This window comes from Phalacrocorax carbo, chromosome 2 (genome assembly GCF_963921805.1).
Source record: "Phalacrocorax carbo chromosome 2, bPhaCar2.1, whole genome shotgun sequence".
Lineage (NCBI taxonomy): Eukaryota > Metazoa > Chordata > Aves > Suliformes > Phalacrocoracidae > Phalacrocorax > Phalacrocorax carbo.
Genome location: NC_087514.1, coordinates 67,337,893 through 67,360,326, shown reverse-complemented (window position 1 = coordinate 67,360,326; position 22,434 = coordinate 67,337,893). Strand labels below are relative to the sequence as shown.

The following is a 22,434-nucleotide window of genomic DNA, read 5'->3' as shown; positions in this document are numbered from 1 at the left end:
AAGTCGTCTGCTCCTGATAAGTGCTGATCAGTAGCTGAAGAGTTTTGTCTTGATAGACAAACTCTCTGGGCTGATACTAGACTTGCTGTGTTGAGAGCTTGTAGGTGGCACAGGCCATAAAAATAGGAAGCTGAAAGAAAGAGGAGACCTTTTCTTTACCCCCTACCCCCTTTCTGCGGATCAGTAAAGATCTTTTCTCAACACAGTGCCTGGTTGATCACAATGGAGGATTCACAAGTAATAAGGGGTATAGTTCTACACATCTGTGGTCCTGGGTTGTATAGGAAAACTCAGCCCTTTTTCATGCTGGAGAAACAACTTCTTTATGGTCCTTGATTGCAGTGCAATTATTGTGGCTATTGTTGAGGAACCACTTTACTCTGCTTCTCATAATTCCAAGGCCGTAACTGAACTCCTGGATAGACAAAGAGAGCTGCTCATCTCTGTATCCTAATGAGCTGCAGAACAACAGAATGTGCGTCTGGAAGGTAGCAGTGTGTCATCTTCAAACTGTAGGTAGAAGGACTGACTGAATAGCTTTGGCAAGAAAAAAAAAGACAGGGTAGACTTGATTAGCTGCATGCTGCTCTGCTAAGTGCTTTTGTATGCTAAATAACGTGACTGTTAGTGGACTTTGTCTTCTCTCTCTCTCTGGGTAGTTCCTGAATAGGCTGTACAGCCCAGTGCCAGCACAGATCTTGTAAACCTACAGTGATGTCTGTTATCCACTGTATGAGCTGATCAGTTAGCTTTACGCACCGTTTCCTACCTTTAAACTAGTTATCTCTTGATGTAAGAACCTTTGTTCCTATGCTGTGGCTGCTTAATTTTCTGGAATTCTTTCTCCTAAATATTATAAGGTCTTCCATATTCATGTGCACCTACCCCTTAAGAAGATTTCTAAGACACACAAGGCAAAAATTATTTTTTCAGGAACCATTCTGCCTGTACCCAAGCATGACATAGGTATTCAGGTCTCAGATAATTTTATCAATTGTTATAGTGTGTATTAATTTGCCTAGTGCAGGCGTTAAAGTTACAGACCTTATTTATGTGGAACTTATTTTTAAAAATGAAACAAAAAAGCCCCAGAAAACATCACATCTGCCACTCCACAGCCTGTAGGTGCCAGAGTTGTTTTCAGATGGTGGGTTGCTCACAGCTGCTAGTAGTTGAGTTCATCCTTGCTTTCCCTTGGAGCTCCTTGGCATGGTGAATGCCATCTCATCAGGGTAATTCCCTTCTGTTTCATTGGGTTCCATAATACATTGTGCAGCTGCTTCAAGTTACAACAGGTCATCCTGAAGAGTTGTTCTGGGATGGGAACCAGCAGTTTCTTCTCTGATGATTAGAATTGGCAGAATTCCTGTAGCTTCTGTCCTATAGTATTATCTTGCCTGAGTGTCGCTCTCATGCACTGGTTGACTGATGGGAACACAGAATCTTGGGAAGTTTTCTGTTCCTGATGTGTTTGAAGGACAATTTAGTAGTAGTATCTCAGTAGTTAAAGCACTTGCTGAGGATGCAGAAAATCTGGATTCACTGCCCTCATCTGAAGGGGAGGTTGATTTCCTGTTTCCTAACACAGTGACTTAGTCATTGAACTATTTTGAGGAGGTGTACTTAAATTAATAATATATAAATAAATTATATTAATTTTATTAAATTTTCATTTAGTTGAGGCCTGGAATGCAGTTAGGGTCTTTTCCAGGAAATGAGTGAATCAGCTGGTGGCTGTGCCTATGAATATTTACTTGTTCTGTATGGAACAGAAGTATCCGTGGAAGAAACAGAGGGGAAACTCCTTGCAGAATGATTTTATAGCCTAGAATTAAAGAAACAATTGTGGGAGTCCTTAGTTTAAATCTGTGATCAGTGGATGCTAAAATAAATTTAAAATGAGATCACCTACCACAGTCTCAATTAGGTTTCTCAGGCTATTCTCTTGCAAATGTTTAATTCTGTAAAGCTTCAGGAGCACTCTGTGCTAGAATATTCTCTATTATGTAGAAGCACTTTTCTGGAAGGTGAGAGAGTTGGATTTTGGTTTCCTTGAACAGAAAACCCAGACCCTTGATCTTACACTTCTTGAGTTCCATAACCCTGCATTTATGAACAAGAGGGTGATAGTATCAGTGCCTCAGAAGAACTGTGAATCTTGCATTTCCTTTTTCTTGTTTTACTTTAAAAACACTTGAAGAGTGAACTTGGGGGTTTTTGAGATTCACTACATTTTTTCAATTTCATTGCTGAACAATAAAAAAAATCAAAACCCCAACCCGAATTCTAAGCAAAATTTGCTGTGCTTGATAGGTCCATTGCTGTCTGAGTTGGAGTTTGAACAGTGTGTGTTGCGGGAGCACTAGTGGAAGGATAATTTTTAAAATGACTGCGGCAAAGTTCATCAGAGCACTTTTACCAGCGATCTCTAAATTGCCCAAGGACTCCTTATGACTTCATAAGACAAAATTGACCCCGTAAACCTGAACCAGAAAGCAATTAGTAGCTAGTTTAGGTCAGGAAGTGCAGAGTCTGTACTTGAGGAATAACCATTGCACACAAACTGCAGTTGTTTTATTTTGTAACTGTGAGATGTAGCCCAACCTGAAAGTAACAACAGCGTGAACAAAAGTAGTGTGGTCTCTCTGGAGTTAAAAGAAAAGTTAGCAGCAAGTGATAAAAGGCATACATTGCACAGTTGCTGTGACTGAGAAATATTTGCTATGCTAATGGCAAGAGAAGCAGTGATTTTTAAATTAATTAGATTCAGCTTTTCTTTTAATACCATTTGGTGTACAGAGCAGGTTACCTAAAGGTGGAATTCTAAACCTCAGTAGAGAGGTTCTCATGGAGAGCAGTTAACCTTATGGAAATTACAACACGTAATTTATCATAGTTAATATGGGTTTGGACTAGCTGACTGGAGAGGTCTCACTCATATGCAATTTGATAACAGGTTCCCATTGTCAGTAAAAATTTATTCAAAAAGGGGAGGTTATAATATGGTTATTACCTCTCTTCCATCTGTAAATCAGATTTTTTTAGTTAAATGTCTAATGTGTAATTTACAAGCGTCTTGAAAACATATTTTAAAAGTGCGCACAGTTCTTCATTATCCATGGTAGTCTTACTATATTAAACTAAGATTTTTGAAATAATTTGTGCTGTATTTGTAGTATATCAACATCCATTCTAGAATTAAATTTATTTTGTTTTGTGTCCTTATTTCTGATTTCCTTTAATATGAACCTCAAAATCGAGCAGCTTTAAGGACATTATAGACATTTGGGTTCTAAGATAATGAGGCGTTGACAACTGGTTAGACTTGTATTTAAACAAACTTCTCCTGTGCTGTAATGCTGTTCTGCTAGCATTTGTAATATTAGAAAGACATTGGTCTTAATTTGCTGTGATACATCTGTGAGATCCTCGTCCATTCTTCAGTTACATAGTCTCGTTATTTTTCCATCCTACATTCTGTATTGGGTGCATCATGTTCACTGGAGGAGTGTGTACATAATGTTATGCTTTGTCCCTGTTGTTTCAGTAGAAGGCTCCATGTTTTGTCTATTGTATTATGATGCACTTGGAAAACAAAGTGATTTGCCCCGCCCATGAATTTTGTCTTGTGCTCAAGTATTTTCACAGCTGTAGAAGATAAGGAGGTGATATTTCTCCCTACTTGCAGATGAGGAACTGAGGCAAGGGAAGGGTGTAGACAGAAGTACTTAGAAGTAGCTGCTAACTTTAGGAATTCAGCATGAAACACTTGGGCACTGATAATTAGCAGAAAGAAGGCATGAGAAGCCTCCACTTTGAATAATGTGGGGTTTTTTCTATTCTAAAAGTAAATTAATACCTCATCTGATGATACTTGGAGAAATGTGTTACTACTGACTTCCAGTCCTTCAATTTTAAAAAGCATTTATCTAGCATCTCAGAATCTCTGCAATACAGATAGGAGGGTGGTCCAGTATAGTGCCTAAAACTTATTTGTTTACCTGAATTTGTGAGCTAATCCTTTCTTTTTTTAACTATCTCATGCCTCATATGCTATGCATGTTATAGATGATGCAATAAATAAGGCAGGAATAGGTCAGGCTGTGTTATCCTCCATTGCAATAATCCTGATCGATCCATTCATCCATGATTTGAACGAGGCATAGATCTTTTTTCAGATAAAATATGACACATAATATTTTCATAGTCTTAAGGCATATGCACAAAGAGGCCAAGCTGAAGATTACGAGCAGTTTTCTCTGACACTTTCTAAATCGAATGCTAGATTATTTTTAACCTCAATGCTCTTTTACATTGAGGCTTCTTTTATGTATGTAATAGCTTTCACTTTTTTAAAGAAGTAAACTGCAACTGAATTTGGGGATCTTGGTTTTGTGTGTGCATGTCTCAGCGTAGCTTTGCTTGTAGATGAGTCTTAAAACCATTTAATAGCTCTGTCAGGGGTTTGTGTCTTACCCTGCCTCCACGTTCCTGGGGCTGAACAGCAGCAGTTCTCTCTGCTTCTTCTTATGTCTACGTCAGTGGCACTTAGCTTGGCATGCTGTTAGGATGCTTAAAATGCTTGTCCTGTTTTGTGAGTGTGCAGATAGTCAAATGTGGGTAGAAAACCAGAACTGCTGAAGTGTTGGAAAAATTTCCAGGTTTTAACAATGATCTTCAGAATAACTTTTCATGTCCAGGGATCTCCTGAGCTTGTTTATTAGCCTGCAGTGATTCTGAGTTTTTCTTCAGTCTGTTCTGGAGTTCAAGTAAAATTCTTCTATCCCCTGGTCCTATTATGAGGAATTTGACACATCTGCTAACTGTTGCATGGAAAAATGTTTTTGTATTTTCTATTATTTTAAACCAGATTCTGACTAGCTGCTTTGAGTAAGTCCCTACTCCCTGAAGTCGAGCTTATCACAACTTCTTTCCGTGTTTTCTGTCTTCCTGCCCAAGATTATTTTTATTTTCACTTTTTCCCGATTCCCTTTGCAGCTTGTCATCTGATGTATTTTCTCCTTGCGTTCCCACCATTTTGCTCAGTGATTGCTTCACAGTTTGGATTTCTGTGTCCAATAAGCCCTAAGCTACCCTGAATCTCTCTTCATGCTCCCCAATGCTTATTTTGGTACAATGAGCGACCTCAAGCCTGACTCTTGGTCCCTTGCATTGGATTCAAGCAACTTCTTCCCCTATGCTGAACATGACATGGGCTTCATTCTCTTTTGTGGTATACAGATCTAATTCTTGTGTAAATATTCACCTTATAGAATCGCTGGAGAAATAGGTAGCATATTCATATCAGCATCTCTTGCTGATTAGCTGAATATGTGTGATGTCCCTTAGATGCAGCAATGAATTGGACTGGGCCCTCCTTGGAAGGAGGGAGGAAATTCTTCCTTCTCTTGGGAGAAGACTACTGGCCATGGCCAAGGCATTTGTGTCTGGAGAATGCAGTGTCGACAGCCTTCTGAATGCAGAGAGATTGAGAGACTACAGGTTAAGAAAAGAAAGCAGCAAGGCAGGCCTTGGAGGAGGACTGAAGGCCTCCTAGGAACTAGAAGGGACCTTGTGGAGCTACCTGCACCGTAAAGTCGCTAGGTCACCTGAAATATGCCTGGAAATAAGGATTCTTCCATTAAGGATACAATGTGAAGTGGGAGCTCTATTTAATAAAGCCTTTCTTTCTCTCTCACCTAGCTGTGTTTTTTTTTTTTTCTTCCTAGAATCAGTTATCCTCCATGATAGTTTGATTGAATCCTGATTTTTTTTCTTCAGAAAAAAATCTGAAAATCCCTTTTTTCCCCTCTTGAGTTGCTCCAGACACGTGCATATTCTAGCTGTCATTTTTGTGGATGCTGAAATATTTGGGATGGATTTTCCTGGGGTGGCAAAATGTACATGCCTGGCACAAAGTTATTCCAAATTTGGTATTTTTGCTCCCAAAACATGGAGCAGTAAAAAAATTCTGAAAAACAGGCTTTCCAGAATTCTGTTATCCATAAGCTAAGCCATTTTGGCTGTTAGTGAAGAGAAATTAGGAAAAAAGTGATCCGAGGCAGATAGTTGGCTTGGAAAATTGCATTCGGAAGCTCTGAAATTTCACAAGATTGTAAGAGCAGAAAGCGGCAATCTCTTACAGCAAAGATCCATAGTCCGCAGCACAAGTGCCAAGAGCAGCATACAAGTAAATTTGAATAATATGCATTTTGCATAATGTGATGTGGGTCTGAGCTGCAGCCTTTTGAAGAAAGCATGTGTGAGATGTACTTGCTCCCAGCTCTTGGCTTTCTCTTGGTTCTGCACTGATACACAGGCAAGATGCTACTGTGAGGTGATCAGTGGCGTCTCAGCTTGCTCCAAGTTTCCACAAGCACGTACAGCTTCTAATTTGAGAAAGAAAAGTAGGCTGGCGCACCACTTCTTACAGATTGCCCCTAAAAAGGGAAGTGTCGGGCAGCCTTGACGACGGGTTTGCTCCCGTCTTTTGCATGTTGCTCCTTTATATGTTCTAAATCTCAAAGCAAGTTTTTAATTTAGTTCTGTGTTCAATATCTTAAAATAGACACTGAAACTGCTTTTAAATGGGATCTATTGTTAATATAAAGAGCTATATCAAAGCTAGTGGACGTAATGAAAAATACAGCCCAACTTTGTAACATAATGACTTTTACCAAATAAGGGAACTAAACCGAATTTAATTTACTGTGTGTTAGCTGTCATCACTATATTAAAGGTTATACCAGTATTTATGAAAAGTTGCTATGTCAGTAATTTAATCAACTTAATCAACCTTAAGCCTATGTAGGGGTACAAAGTTCAATATTACTTGTCTTGAAAAGAGCAAGTTCTGGTCTTGAAGCTGTTTAAAATGCTACTCTAACAATAGCAGTTAGAAACAGGAATGCTAAAATTAACAATTTAGTCATGCTAATTGATTGTATTGTGCAGGTAGGTTGTGAATTCTTAATTATATGGTTTTTAATAAACTATCTGCTATTGGTTTTGTGTAGATCATCCTTTGCAGGCTGGAAGTGCCAAGTGCAGGATAATTCAGTGAATGATGTGGACTATTTCAGCTTCTTGTTTTCAACCCTTATAGGTAATCCATGTGAATGTCATAATTCAGAATTAACAAAATGAAATTTGTTTTGATAGTCAATTGCTGGATTTAATTTAGAATAAATGGTGTACGTACTTCCTGAAAATAAGTAGCAGATTTTGAATTTTTGTTAGTACTCCCCCCCCCGCCCATCTGATTTTTGACACCCTATTTTTACAATTTGAATTGCCATTTAGGCTGATACTTGCATATATTTTCTTAATTCTAGCAACTTCCTTTGGAAAGTATGAGGAAAACCTAAATTCAGCATACAAATTGAAAAAGATTTTTTTTTTGTTTTCTAGATTTAAGTAAATGCCTTTTATTGGCTCATACAACATAAATGAGTGCCTCTGGGATTTCCTGTGGACATGCTTGTGCTATTAAAAACATTCCATCAGAATAAAGTAATCACAGTACATTGAAGTGAGCTGCCCAGGGTCAGCATGTGAGCAGAATTACTTCTGCTACTATATTCTTACTCAGATACAAAAATAGTTGTATTTTGGGGCGATGCAACTCTGGGAAATTACGGTGGTTAAAATGGCATAGTATTTTTGACAAATACCTTCCAGTAGCTTGTCCTGCAGTAAAAAGAAAGTGTCTTGTCTTTATCACTTCAGTCATTTATTATGTTCAACCACTTTGCTTTCAAAAATTACGTCCCCCCAAAAAAAACAATGAAGAGAGCACTGCACTGATAACTGAGAAAACAAAAGCAAAACCAAAGTAACTGTTTTGGAGCAGTAGTCCTCTTTTAGTAAAACATCTAATACCTGGCTAGAAATAATTAGCCAAATGATTATTTTTTTAAAATCCTGAGGTTATGTTAGAAGGTTACTGAGTTATTGTGAACACAGAGTGAACCATCTTGCGTTATTCCTGTGTTTTTTTCATTTTGTAAAGATACATATGTTGAAAATAGCAACATAATGTGGGTCTCTGACAGTTTTTATACATTATAGTTTAAATGGATATGCCATTGAATTTTCAAATATTTTTTTCTTTCAAAAGTCAGAACTTGTATTTTGATAGACATAATTTAAAATACGAAGCAAGAGCTTTTAACAAAAAAATGTTGTGCAGCCATAATTTAAAAGACAGTTTTTTGTCAATGATGCTGTTGAAATAGAACAGTGCTTGGCTTGTTTCGTGATGCTGTTGTACTGCTTCTTTTTCTCTAGGGTTTTCAAGAGAGGAGTTGACTAGTCTCCAGGGCATTAGAGGAAAGCCACACATTAGCCAGACACAGCTTTCACCTGTCCGTCTTTACCTAACTGATCTGGACCAGTTTTTACACCACTGGGCTGTGACAGAGGTAATGCATCAAGACTAATTCTAAATGACAGCATACAAACTCGGAGTGCTTTCCATCCCTCTTCCACAGATGCCTAAATCTTGTTGTGAGTCAAGTTGAAAAAAGATGAAAAATACAATAGCTGTCGAACGGCCAATGTTTTTCTATAGCCGTCAGATGAAGGAAGCTGCTTTAAAAGGTGAATGTTCAGATGTGTATGCAAAACAGTACTCATGGAAAGAATGGGTAGAAGCCTTGGTGGAAAACTCTTAAATACCAGCAATATGTTTTGGCTTTCATAATTACTATTTTTGCAACTCATTTATTTTTGAAGAGTTTTCTTTGAGAGTAAATTCCACTGTTAATTAAAGAGTACTTGCATTAAATGAGATTTTAACTTGGAAGTAATATTAAGTTGGCATTGGTGGTTATTTAGAACAACTTCTGATGCTTATTTAGTCAAAATTTACTGGGATTAGAAGCTTCACTGTGAATTCAGTTCCTGCTCGTAATGTCCTAAGAACTGAAAGCTTAATTTTATTGCTGGCGCTAAAGGGATCTGAGCCACCCAATTTTATTTAGAACAGGCACATATTAGTCTTCACTTTGGCATAACTCTCTTTGTTGCTTAGCCCACCATAAACCACTTCAAGGTGTGAAATCATGTTTTAATGACATGCCGATTTGACAGTCTTCCTGTAATCTCTGTTGTGAATACAGAAAGGAGAGTGTTACAGAAGTTTTTAGTTGTATGATTTATTCTGGGTTTTCATGGCAGTCTTTGTGGTTCAAGAAGGTGGTATAGTAGACCTTTTCTCTTACAAATTGTAAAGTTTAAGTGATAATCTACTGAAACTAATGATAGTCTGAGGCATATATTGCATGTGTGCTATTGCATATTGAATAGTATTTTAAGCAAAGTTGTTATTTGGTGCCATGACTGACACATATCTTTAGATGTCGTGCCTTCAGTTAGTTGGCCTGTGGAGCAGCTGAACTTTCTACCTAAATAATTTCACTTTGTTTCTTCTGGGCAGTAATGATGTGTTTTCTCACCAAAACACCTTTTCTCCAGTATTGAAGGACTAGAATATTTTCTCCCCCTGTACTGTACAGAACACAGGATTGTTCCTTGGTGAATGCACCAGAGGGGTTACTTGCAAGTGTTTCTCAAAGAGTTAGCATAATCCCATACATCTGTAGGATTTATATATACTTTACCTGCTTCTGAAAATGCCACCCCTCGAGTTCCTCTTCTTTCCTCTTTGCTTCTCTTCCACAAACTTATCAAAGTTGGTTGAGAAAAGCACATAATAGGAATACTTTCACTTCAGGAAGGTGAAGCAGTTTGATTGTAGATACCTTGTTTGTGCCTTTGGTTCCTGGTTGCAAGTTTGATTTACTTCTGCCACAATCTTTTCAGTGTTTTGGTGCCATGAAGGAGAGTCATTACTTTTCAGAAACTTGAGACTTGCTTTTTTTTAAGTACCTTCTTTTGGGAAAGGTTACAGGGTCCTCTCTCAGGTTCTCAGGAGTGGATGGCAGTCATTAAGCAAAAAGCTGGATATCCTTGCTTAGTAATGAAAGAGGATTTGGATGTCCTGTGGAGCATTGCACTACTACTGCAATTATGTGTCATCCTGAAGTCTCTTCTGGGGATAAAGTTATGAAAGAGAAAGTGGGAACAAAAATGAAGAATCTGTGTGTGAAGAGCGATGAGACCTTCTAGACCCACCTCATTTTGTAGACTCTTAATCAAAGGGAGTTCAGGACTGCTGCTTACAACTCTGAGCTTGGGAAGGAGATCAGAGGCTTTTCCTCATAAGCATGTTCATGATTGTGGAGAGAAGGTGTCTAGTAAACTGGGTTATATCGGTTACACATAGGATATGATCAGGAGTAGCCAGCAAGGATTTACGAATAGCAAATTGTGCTCAACCAACCTGTTGGTTTTCTGCAACAAGGTGACTAGCTTAGTGGGTGAGGGGAGAGCAGTGGAGGTCAACTTAAAGAAAATCAGGTGTTTAAGCTTTTAGATGACTGTTTTTTCTGTCTTTAAATATCTAATACAGTGCTGTGTTCGGGGTTTTCTCTTTTCCTTTTTGAGTACCATTCTCCAACCTCAAACATGTTGATCCATATTCTGTTTTATGTTCAATTTGTAAAGAAAACATTCTGGGGACTGTAGTCCATAAAACCTTTAGGATTTGGAGGCTGGGCCATTTAAAAGAAAAGATAAAATCCTGGCTTGGGAAAAACCTTTCAGTTCAAGATTTGCCAAAAGCTGCACAGGAATACTTTTTGTAGAGCAAGTAGTTTCCACCAGGTATTGAACAAGCCAAGCTAATCTCAAAAGAAAATAAACCAAACAGCAGCAACTGCCCCCAAACCCAGAGCTGCAGCTTCTGGAGAGAAGAAAACTGCCAGCAAATCATGAGGCTCTTCTAGGATGTCTTGAAAGACAGTGCAGTATGATAGCTCTATGTGCATTGAGTTTGAGGGAGGTAGGTTTGGAGATTGCTTTCTTCCAAGTGGACATAGTTCAAGGTATGACACAGTTTCGGAATCAAAATATTTTTAGCTGTGACAGAAAATTATTTCAGTTAAAGTGCTACAGGAAATAATAAAACCCAGCTTGAGTCGGCCTTTTGGTGGAACTGAGTAGACAGCTTCTGAATGCTGTGTCTTTCATGCTTTCCCGGGCTGGATAAGGAAGTTCATGGTGATGCTGTAATGTTAAGCAAAATATTTGTAGTAATTTAGAATACCAAGTAAGTAAGTACAGCCCTCTGGCTGCAGAGCAGACAGTATTCAGGCCTCTACTTTATGTTGAGATTGTTCATTTAAGAGTTCTCATTGTGTAGCTGTAATTCAGGTTTTCCTCATAATGAAAAAATACTTTATTGTTGATTAAAATAAAATAAGGAACTGATGGAGTTATGCTTTGACAGCCTGGTTTCCTGTGAATAAATGAGACTAGTGATCAGGTGATCATTATTATTAGTCCATCCATCCTCATCTTTCTTGTCTTCCACTACTAGTTTTGTCTAAACCATTGGCTAGGTTTTGGCACTCTGCTGAAAGAATAAAGTTGCAAATACCAGTTTCCTGTAAGTTTTATGAAAATAAGCAGGTGGAAGAGAAAAACCTCTAGATTAGCACAAGGCAGCGTTTAACTTTGTTCCTGCATCCTGCTCGGCAGCAGCCAGCTGCCCAGCCTCCATGTGCATCGCTCTGGACCAGGCTCGGCAGGTGCTGTGCTTGGCCTGCGGGGGTATCGGGGGCTGTGAGGGAGGAGAAGCTGGGGTTTGGGTGCTGAGGAAACAGAAGGGGAAGGGATGAAGGGTCCCAGGCGTGAATTTGTCGGAGGCCACAGCTTGTTGGTTTTCAAATCCAGAGAAAAGCAGTCCCAGCTTTGGGTCACTAGTTAGCTGTACTGTGCAGTGAGTAGTATGTATTTCTAATGGTAATGAAATCTAAGAGGGAATTCGATGTATATATAACATATATATGCCAGAGATGAGGAAGGAGGAAAGATGTGCTTCTGGAGAAAGAGCAGGTCGTGTAAAGGAAAAGAATAACTTGAGCCATTTTTAAATGGCAGTGTGGACTTCTGAAGTGTGTTATAATCAGTTCAGATAGTAGCATGTGTCTAACCATAATTGGTGAAAAGGCCAAACAAATGTACTTCTGATAGGAGGTAATGCTTCTAGAGTGGCTTATAACAAAAGCTGTTTTGAGACGGATACTGTTTGTAACTCTCTGTCTAGAGAGTGGTAATTGGTATGGTGGAAATGTGAAGCCATGTTATTTTTTGTGGAAGCTTTTAGGTAATGGTGGTTTTCACTTAAGGAGCAATGCTTAAGAAATGCTTAAGAAATCCCTTTAAATGCCATTTTGTGTAGCTGAAAAGGTTAATCTTCATATTTTGTCTAAAAGATATGTTAAATGTGGAAACCTTGGCTCCTTTTCTGGAGCAACTTCTACTTAAAATGTCTTCTGCCTTATTAAAGCCAATTATTTAAAATCATACCCCTGTAGCTGAAATAGATGGGACTCCAGAATAAATGGTCACAGCCTTAGGGAAGAGGCTTCAGTCTTTGTTCATTTTAACTGTGCCTATAGTGTTTGTCGGTAATATTGTTCGCTCCTCTGTAATTGAATTGCTCTGCTAGTATCGAATGAAATAGTGCCAACAGGAATGAACAGTTTAACAAGGTAACAGTGTATACGTGATAATTTCTGTCCTCGTAATACTTGATAGTTGTGACAGTTGAACATTTTGGAGGGGGAAAGCAAAGTGTAATTCAGAAGTTATGCTCGAAGTTGAGATTCTAGAGTTATATTGAGCACATAACTGACTTGTTTCATTGAGTATTTTATTTCTTCATTTAAAATGTTTAAGGGCAAACACCGGGGAAGGTCAGCTGCTTCTAAAAGTGGTCTTGAATTCAAAAACCTTGGGATGCATATAATGTAATACACTAATGTGTGTCAAATGGAGAAGTCTCACAAGTGAAATCTGGTTGGGAAGGCTCTATCTGCACTGATGTGCTATAGAAAATTGTGACAAATCATTTAAGATAACAAGTCAATGCATGTAAATATAAAGTCCTGCAAGGGTGTTTGTCTTGAGAAGTAGATGGTGGTGTTGCAGTGCTGAAGCTTAATTTTAAGCAGAGATTAACAGTTCAAAACACTACTATGTTTTTAAAATGAAGATTTTGAGTTGAAGTTCCTATAAAATTTCAGCTTGTGGTATTTAAGATTTCCAGATTAGAGTTACATAGAGGAGAAAAAGCATCTGAGAGTGAATAGTATCCCTTCTGAACTAGAAATATGCTATAATTTTTACCCTCCTTAAGGACAATAAAAAAATTCTGTATAAGCCTGTTAGTGTTTTGTAAAACTACATTGTATCCAAGTTTAAAGTTTAGAAATTAAAATAATGGTTTTTTTCTTGAAAAGGAATGTAAATTCCAAAGAAACAAGAGAAATTATATAAACGTGATGCCTCCTAAAATGAATAAAGCTCTTTCAGAGGTCTCTTCTGTAATTTTCTTAAGATACAAAACTTAAAACTTAAAACCAAAACAAATCAAACCAAAATGCAAACAACGAAAAAACCCATTCAATAAAACCCAAATGCAACCCCCTCAGAAAACCTAACTTGATCTTCAGCCCTGGCTCCTTTGTGCCTGCATCTTATACACCCAGTGTGTGTTGTGACATTTTATAGCTGCGAGCTCACATGTTACTGCATGTAACTAATGTGAATTAACACCTCCGCAGTTACTGTGCATTATGCTATAACTTCACATCCTGGTTGGTGATACCTAAACTAAACTTGCTTAAAAAGGCAGGCTTTGAGACAAAAGCCAGTTTCCTAAGTGTACAGTTTCCTGTGTTTTCAAGTCATTTTGTTTGCTGAGGAAGCAGGCAGGTGAATTTGGAGACTTGCACACCAGATGTTTCTTTGACCGTCCTGCATGTGGTCTCATAGGTAGGCATCCACAAAGAGGAGGAATCAGCCCTGGTGACATCTTATAGCTGTGAGAAAGCTGCAGAGCTATGAAAGAAAGGTTTATTATGGCTACAAGAATATGAAACAAAAGGTTCTTGGGTAGCAAAGCTATTTCATGGTGTCCTTTCTTTTAGTTTTGATAGTAAGGTGGCTCTGAGAAGACAACCAGACCTGTGCTGTTTTTCAGGTACAGCTTTGTCTCCTCCTGGATAGCACATTAGCTGTGGAGCATAAAACCTCACACACCTTGCTCACAAAAGAACAATATTTTCTGAAGTGCCTGTCACTTAGCGAGACAGTAGGGTTGTCTGTAGCCCATAGTTCTCTGCCTCCTGGCACCATATCTTGCTGATACCCAGATTTAAAACGTGATCAAATTGTGGCACAGTAGGTGAGCAGTGGTGATTGCCACCCATGTTTTTGTGTCCAGTGGCAAATAAAGATAATTTCACTTGGTATAGTCGACTTTTAATATAGGTTTAACATCAGACTGTGTGCACAGACTAGGAATCTGCATATAGGCAACTGCTACAGTGCAAACTTCCCTTGGATCTGTTGAATGCTGCAGTTACTCTGTTTCTGATCCAGCAATTAACTATGTTTCATAATCTTAAATCTTTGGAAATAACATACTCCATGAAGATGTGGGACATAATACATATTCTTAAGCATTTATAATTCTTAAACAAGATTCTGCCTTCCTGTTTTGCTACCTTGTATATAAAATTAGCCTCATACTGTTCCCCCCCACCCCTGTAGTTGACCACCTATGTGGTGTTCTCCTGCAAACCATGTTCCTTCTTTTTGGCTTTTCTTTTTAACCTAGGTTTTGCTTTGTTCTGTTGTGATTATGTGGGGATTTTGTGGGGTTTTTTGGTGGTGTTTTTTCTTTTTTCTAGAGTCACTGAATCAGGAATACCTTTCACATCCGCCCCTGTGAGCTTAGCCAAGGCAGATGAACAAAGATCTCTTGTTGTACGCAGCTTACTCAACAACTCAGGGCACTGTTAATATTGCCCTGTCAAATCAATTTATTTCAGAAAGAGAAGCAGCACCTGTCAAGGGAGTACACTGCCTGATAAGCTAGGGTGCTTCAGGGGAAGCTGGACAAGCTTCAGACGACAAGCTTCATTGCCTGCCCCATCACCTGAAAACTTCTCGTTTTCTACGCTCTGCAGTAACATGTTAAACTGGATAGAGTCCCACTTGAAAGAGTTATTTCACAGGGGCTTGGGAATTGACCGCAGAACAGCCTGTTACGTTTTAGTTACCCATGTTTGAGGTGGATGTCGATGTGAATTGAAAAGTATCTTTTAAAGTTCACATTAGGATATGGTGTGTGGTGTGTGCCAACTTTTTAATAGAATGACTTCTCTTTGAGTATGAACTGTCTTTGGTCTGACTCCGCATAGTGGCTTGCTAAAATACTCGATCCATTATTTTTTCTGCTTGTTTGCTTCCTCCCTGTGCTCACGCTTGTGTGTGTCTTTAGAGGAAGCTGAGTATTTTTCTTTGAAAAAGCGAGTACTTTGCAGCATGATTAAGCTTGAAATTATATGCAGATTTCCCTTGGAGAGTTCCTGATAAAAATATTTCCCTTGAGGCTTTTTTGAGTTGGGAATCTGTCATGTTATGGGAAGCACTGAGTGATTTAGGGAGTGGGAACAGTTAAATAATGAACCTAACATTACTCTAAATCCATAATTTGTGGGTGTTCCTGTTGCCATGAGGGCTCAGATTGAGACTGGGCTTCCTCGGTTCCTCCCAGCTGTGCCTTTTGGAGTGGAGAGCATCTTACAGATAAGCAATAAGGAACTGACGGATTCCTCTGTACGTTAGAGCTATGAAAAGCCTGTTTCAGACTGGATTAAGAGTCAGTTAGGTTGGCTGTCAGCAGCAAAAATGCTTTAACTCATCCAGTTGAAGACTAGGGTAAAATACTCCATAGTGTCAGGATCTCCAAAAAGCCTGGGGACTGGGCCCCCCTGCCCACTCCATTTTAGGTGGCTGCTGTTGGAGTATGTCTTCCATATGGCAGGCAAGGAGGCCGGTGCCACAACGGTTTCAGGAAGCACCAGTAGGGAACCTCCTGTTGTAGTTGTGTGGCTCATTAGTATGATGGGTAGTTGGGCTTGTCTGTCAGTAAGGTTTGGTTTGAAAAGCTGCCAATGGATTATGAAGTTTGTAGTATTTGCAGCATAATGCTAACAGTTGTTCTCTGTATTTACGAGAATGCTTCATTTACTCAAGTGGGTATTCAAACAAAATTAGAAAGAAAAAACTCCAAACCTCAAAACCTAAACCAAACCTGTTATAAAATACTTGTCTCAAAAAGGTATAAACCCCCGCTGTGATCAGAAATGCTCATTCTCTGTCCATTCACTTCAGTAATACTCTGAAACAAAACTACTCTGGCTTTAGTCCTAAACCAATCTATGAATGCACCAAAAATGTGATAAATGCTAATCAAGTGTAAAATAATGAATCAGCTGTGACATTTTATTATGGAAATTAAACATCATGCAAACCCTTGCCTAAGGAAAATTGTCAGGAAAAATACTAATTTTCATGTGATAATTAAGTTTTCTTTGCTTTTCATTTCCATGTCTAATAACGTTTCAGTTTCACTTTTTATAACAGGCATTTGTTATGAAAGCCATTTCAAGCAGGATTTAATTTGTGGAAATGAAAAGGTTTGCCACTCCCACTTAATCGTAGGAAAATAGAACTGGATGTGGAGAATGGTTGTGCTATTTTGAGGGTCAAAAAGATCTAAAAGGTTGAAAAACAAACTTGCCAGTGCACTTTACCACCACCCTTCTAAGCAAGTATGCTGCTCTTCAGTGGTGTGATGCCCAAGTGCTGGCTAATCGTACCTGTTATGAAACTTGTCACCTCAGGGAGAACCTCAGCAGTCTGGTAGGCTTGTTCTAGGGACGTAGTCCAAAGGGTGAAGTATTAATAATGGCTTTATTAATAACAAAACCATAGTTTGCTGGGTGGACCTGGTGGATTTGCCTTTGGGGTCGTTAATTTGTTGACCTCGTGGGTATATACTGAATTAGAAGGGATCTCCCTAGCTTACTGTGTCTAGTGTCGTGCTCCCAAGCATAAGGCATACCTCACTTGTAAACTTCCTGAGCTGTCTTTTGAGCTACAAATGTCTCCTGCATTTCCCCTTTCGTAATCATCCTTCCTAATTTCCATCTCGTCTGCATTCCCAGCTATGGTCATCGTTACTTCTTGTTGCTGTTCGGTTATATTTGTTTTCCTGCAGTGGTTTTCGCCTCTTTGCTGTATTTGTAAGTGATGATAATATTCTTTCCCAGGTATGGTTTTGCCAGCTTAGGTGGCTTAAGTTCTTTCTGTTGACACTGGTAAGACAGGGTCTCTGTGCAATTTTTCTATGCCCGTTCAGTTTGAATTTACCTTTCTTGAAAACGAGTGACTCGTGTTTTGCACAGCATGTCAGAAATAGTCTAAGTAGGGTCTTACAGAGTAGTATTGAATGGATGATCAGTACTCTGATCACTTCTATTGTGATTATTTTTCCATCCTCAAGTGGCATTTGCCCGTTTCATGGTTGTATTGCAACCACCTTGTGGTCAGTTGTTATGCACAGAACTTTTCTTATTTCCAACTGTTAAAACTCCTAGCTACATGCAGAAGTTTTTTATTAGTCTCCAAGCGCATGAACCGGTGCTTTTTCACTGAATTTTTTTCTGTATCTGTTATTCATCAAACCCATGCGATCTTTTCTATAGGTTAGTCCAATCCTCCTGTTGTGGCAGTGTTGTTCAACTTTGAGCTGTCAGCCAACAGATTTCATCAGTGTAGCTTTACCTTTTATGTAAGTGTTACTCATTAAAATACTCAATCAGACGGGCATCAGAGTTTGTCCTTGATGTGACAGTCCCCAGTAGTAACCTCTGTCTCAGCTTGACTTTATTCCTTGACACTGCTAATACGCAAATATTTTGAGTGCGTTTCTTGGGAATATTCCAGAGTACTTCATATTTTATCACTTTCAAATTGCAGTGTACAGAAGTACTACTGTATCTAGGATGGAGTACACAGTTTTAATACTATTTCATTATTAAATAAATGTATAATATCAGAAATAAGGGTATTCAGTGCAAGTATCTATAAGTCTCTTAAATAGTCCTACTAGTCAAACAAAATACTTGCACAGTTACACCTGAAATACTGATTAACATGAGCAATGTCCTGACAGCCTGACAGTGTTATGTTCTGTCAAGCAGACATGTTAAGGATCTCTTGAATTTGGCCAGTTTAAGCAGGGCTAAAAGTGCACGTGGCATGTAATTTTGAAAAAAGCTGAGCACACTTTTATAATACCACAAATGATGCTGCTTGGCTGTTTCTGATTAAACTGCCACTGGCATCCACATTACTTAGGATTGACTTTTCATATCATGGGACACTGAGCTACTGGTTCTTTTCCTAACCTTTCCTTCAGATCTCTCTTCAGCTGGAAATGTTGTAGGCTATTAGTTTTGACACCACAACATGGGTGATCTCCTATTTTGTTGTTATCCCTTGTTTAGGTGTCTTGACCTGCCCTGATTCAACTTAAGTCTCAAAATCAGGGCACTATCACAACTCAGTCCCTCAGGTCAGATCATTCTGTGAAAGTTTCCTTTAGCCCTTTCTTTGGTCATCAAGGTATCTTAGAGGAACGGTTTTTGCTTAGCTGAGATATCTGTAAAACTTGGACTTACATTCTTCCCTCCCTCGAATGTCTGATCAAGCTGTTCCCTTTCTGATTACCTAAGCACAAACAGAAGACTTCATTCCTCAAGTATTGATTGGTTCTTCCATCTTCCTTGTCCATAACAGGATGTCATGACCACTAATGGTCTAGTAACACACTTGTGCTGTGCATGTTGCTTTGTGGAGGCTTGAGTTGGCACAGGTGGGATAAGCAACGAATGTAAACAGAGGGAGGTCATCTAATTGCTCTGACTAGTTCGCAAGTTATTGGAAGAGATGGGAGGGAAAAGAGGAAGAGGGAAGGCCAACTCCTGAGGACTGTAGTACAGCTTACTAGTGGATCTACTAGAGCTCTGGTTTCTTTATCCTATTCAGGAGCCATATAGCAGTTCATGGGGTCTTGGTCAACCTCCCACCATTCTCATTCATGTTTTTTAATAAAAAATTAAGATCCGATTCTTCAGTTTACTTTTTTGTAGTATTACATTTTGTATCATCTTTGAACATTACATTTTTGGTGGTGTAGGGGAAAATAAGTTGGACCTTTGCTGCTTCTTTTGCTCTATTATTTTTCTGTCCTGTTTGATTGTGACTCTTCTGTTTCATGCTTGATAAATTTATTTGGGAAGTTGTTTTCTGAAATTTTTCAGCTCTGAGGAAAGGCATATGGAGGCTTGGTGTGGCACTGTAGCTGGATAGAATATTTTTGGCCCTCTCACATAGGTAAAAATGAAGAAAACCACTACCAAAAAACCTGATGGTGTAGGCCATCATCTCTTTAAACACTGAACAACTTATGTGGACTATATTACCCTTATAAAGAGTCCATACTTTGAGACAAACCTGCTATATGTCCCCATAGGCGTTTTGCATTTGGGTGTGTCAAAGTGTGACTAGACGGTGAATGGTTGCAGGTGGCCTTAGAGTACTGACATGTGACTTTGTTTTATTTAAACAGATGATCTGTCACAGCTTGTCCACTGTACCTTCACAAAGTCAGTGTTTTGACATTCTCCAGACAGGCATCTGTAAATACCTGGTAAGTACCACTTTGTCTTCTGTGTTAGCTTCCTCGTGATAAATTTCGTAATGGTCTTATTAACCCCCAAATCCACTTACGCCATATCTTTCGTGTATAATGTCAACATTTGCAAAAATTTTCAGAAAGATAAGCAAGAGTTTAAGAAAAAAAAAAAATCTTAACTGTTGCTATCCAACCTTCCAGGGATTTTTTTTTGCTTATTTGTGAATAGTTCAGCTTGTTTTCAAGCCAGAACAACTGTTACTGAAAGGTTTCTTGTTTTGACTTGGTTTGCTTTTCAGGAGTGACTAGCAGCTTTAGATGAGTTTTACAGTCTTTCTTCTCATTCTAATCCTGAACACTCCCTGAGCTGAGGGTGGGGATGGCAAAGCCAGAGTTGGGTAACAGAATTGTAAGGGACAGAATTAGCAGTTACCTGTGATGCTGCCTGCTGAGAGGGGGGAATCTGTTTGTCCTCCTCTTGAGATGGTTTGCAGTCTAACAGGTATCTGCAGTTCCCTCTGTGGAACCCTACTGAAAAATTCCTAGACCAAAGCTAACATGGGGGGTGGCTTACCTGTAACTGTAGTCTAGATTTTTGGGGGTAAGTGTTGACTTAAATCACAATTTTCAAATCAGCTTGTGTGTTCTACTACATTCTCTTTGAGAGCAAACAGTTAAGTGGATTTTTATAGTTGATTAGACTGCTGCCTAAGATCTCTGACTGGATGATGACACCTAACAGGGAAGAAAGGCACTGTGTAGGCAACATCCTGTATGGGAACTTTTCTGAGCAGTTTCTTCTGCTGGATTTGTATAAATTGAAATGTCTGTGTGGACATCATCTTCCAGACTGGCTGCCTAGCACGTTTCATCAGCAGTGTTGGCTAATTTGATCTTAGGAATGCCTCTTTATGTGCAGACATCCATCTAGCTCGCTGTTATTTCCTATTTGTGGTTGGTCAGGAGCATCGTTATTAGTTTCTAGTATTTAGTGCCTCCATGTCCTGTAATATTCAGCACGGTCTTGGTGACAGTTGCAGTCCATATTCTGTCACGCAGGAATGACATCCTTCTCCTACCTCTGCAGCTGGTTGGTGCAAGGTCAGCTCAGGACAGTGAGCTGTGCTCATGGCCTTGAAACACACCTAGTGTCTTACATTGGAAGTATTTAAAAGTTTGAACCCATCAGTGTTCTTTATCTTCTGCCTCCCCTGAGTAATCATACCAATGAAATACTTTCAACGTTTCTGTAGCATGTGCTTTATTGATAATTTTCTAAACATTTCTAAAAGAAACAGCTGATGTTAAGTGAACCACCTGCCTCTGTCACCTTAAAACAATGCATTTGCAGGTGAGCAAATTAGGCTACTCTAAAACTCCTTAACTTAGTTTTTTAATAAGATAAACGGTGCCACATTAGCGATGCATGAATTTTTTTTATGGCTTTACAGGACAAAAATCTAGGGTAGTTACTCAGTAGCACTTCAAAATTTAAACTGCTTTCTAATTCACCGCCTCTACCCAAAAAAAAGATTTATTTATTTTATTTTCCTAAACTGTTTATCATGCCTATAAAATCCTTACTTGAGATGTTCTCCTTTTAACAACATAAGAATATCACCCCAGCTGTGGGCCCACCATATGTTTCATTAGCTTTAATTTAACTCGGCTCATAATGCTCTCATTCCTGCCGAGCCTGTTGGATTTCTAAGGAGACTCACCCTGGTGGCGATCCGGTAGAAGCTTTTGTTTCTGGAGAGTAAATCCGAGTTTCCTTCTACCTCAGTGACTGTTCGCTGCCATTTCAAGGCACAGAAGGGCTGCTCTGTCTTGATACATGCTTCAAAGGAAGGACCCGTTCTGTCCAACAGATTGTCTGTGCCTGTACCATGTTTCAGAGCAAGGGTCAAAGCAGTGGGTTGTTTTTAAAGATGTTGGAGATGAGTGTTTATTTCGAGGGGATGGAATGAAGATGTAGGTTTAACCTTCTGTTGGTGTGGTTGGCAGTTTCTCAGGGAAATAAGGATTTGGAAAAATGGAGTAGCGTGTAGAACTTGAACAGAAACTAAGTAATATATGGCATGATACGGAAGAGACTCATTCAGCTCTAGACATGGTTGCATACCAGTGGAAAAAACTTGTGTATGAAGCGATGAACTTGGTTTTTTTGTTTTAATACAGGTTGGATTGGTTGTAATACCTGATAGCACAGCTGGATCTGTTCTGTGTGCCATAAATAAGCTCTTGGATCAAGCCTGCATCCTAAGTGAAAACCTGCACAAGTTCTTAGCCTCTTGTTGTTACAGTCTTCTCTACTTTCTGCTAACTTTAGACAAAGAGGATGCAGAACATGTACAGAAAAGGTAATGCTGCTTTTCTTACCATGTTAATTGTGTCTGCCTCTATACCCACAAGTATTTAGAGATGTAAAATGAAAGGATGCCCCCCATATCTCCACGATTTACTTTGCTCTCTCTTTTGCTTACTTCAAAACAGTACTTGGATTTAAGAAAAACAGCCGCGAAGTTAGCTGGAATTATTTGAAAGAATCACTGAAGAAAGGTTTCATTTCCAGTTGATCTAGTTAGATGTCAGAACCATCCTGATTTTAGAAAGGTGGATATTTATACCTTAATATTTGGCTTTAGCCTTTAGTTTCATTAGATACATTGAAAAGTGACACGCAGAGGATTTGGCTTTATAAGCTTGTACTCTTAATGGACTTGGTCTTTCAGCTTTAACAAAACCTC

The 22,434-nt window shown here is 38.9% G+C and overlaps 1 protein-coding gene across 1 annotated transcript in view; it reads left to right on the top strand.

The window, feature by feature from the left end:
• Positions 1-22,434, top strand: part of TEX10 (testis expressed 10) — a 60,106-nt gene that overhangs the window by 35,376 nt on the left and 2,296 nt on the right. The window contains exons 11-14 of the mRNA XM_064443161.1: positions 7,017-7,105; positions 8,290-8,423; positions 19,619-19,699; positions 21,866-22,047. Of these exons, the coding sequence (XP_064299231.1) occupies positions 7,017-7,105; positions 8,290-8,423; positions 19,619-19,699; positions 21,866-22,047 (486 nt within the window). The remainder of the gene's footprint in view (positions 1-7,016; positions 7,106-8,289; positions 8,424-19,618; positions 19,700-21,865; positions 22,048-22,434) is intronic.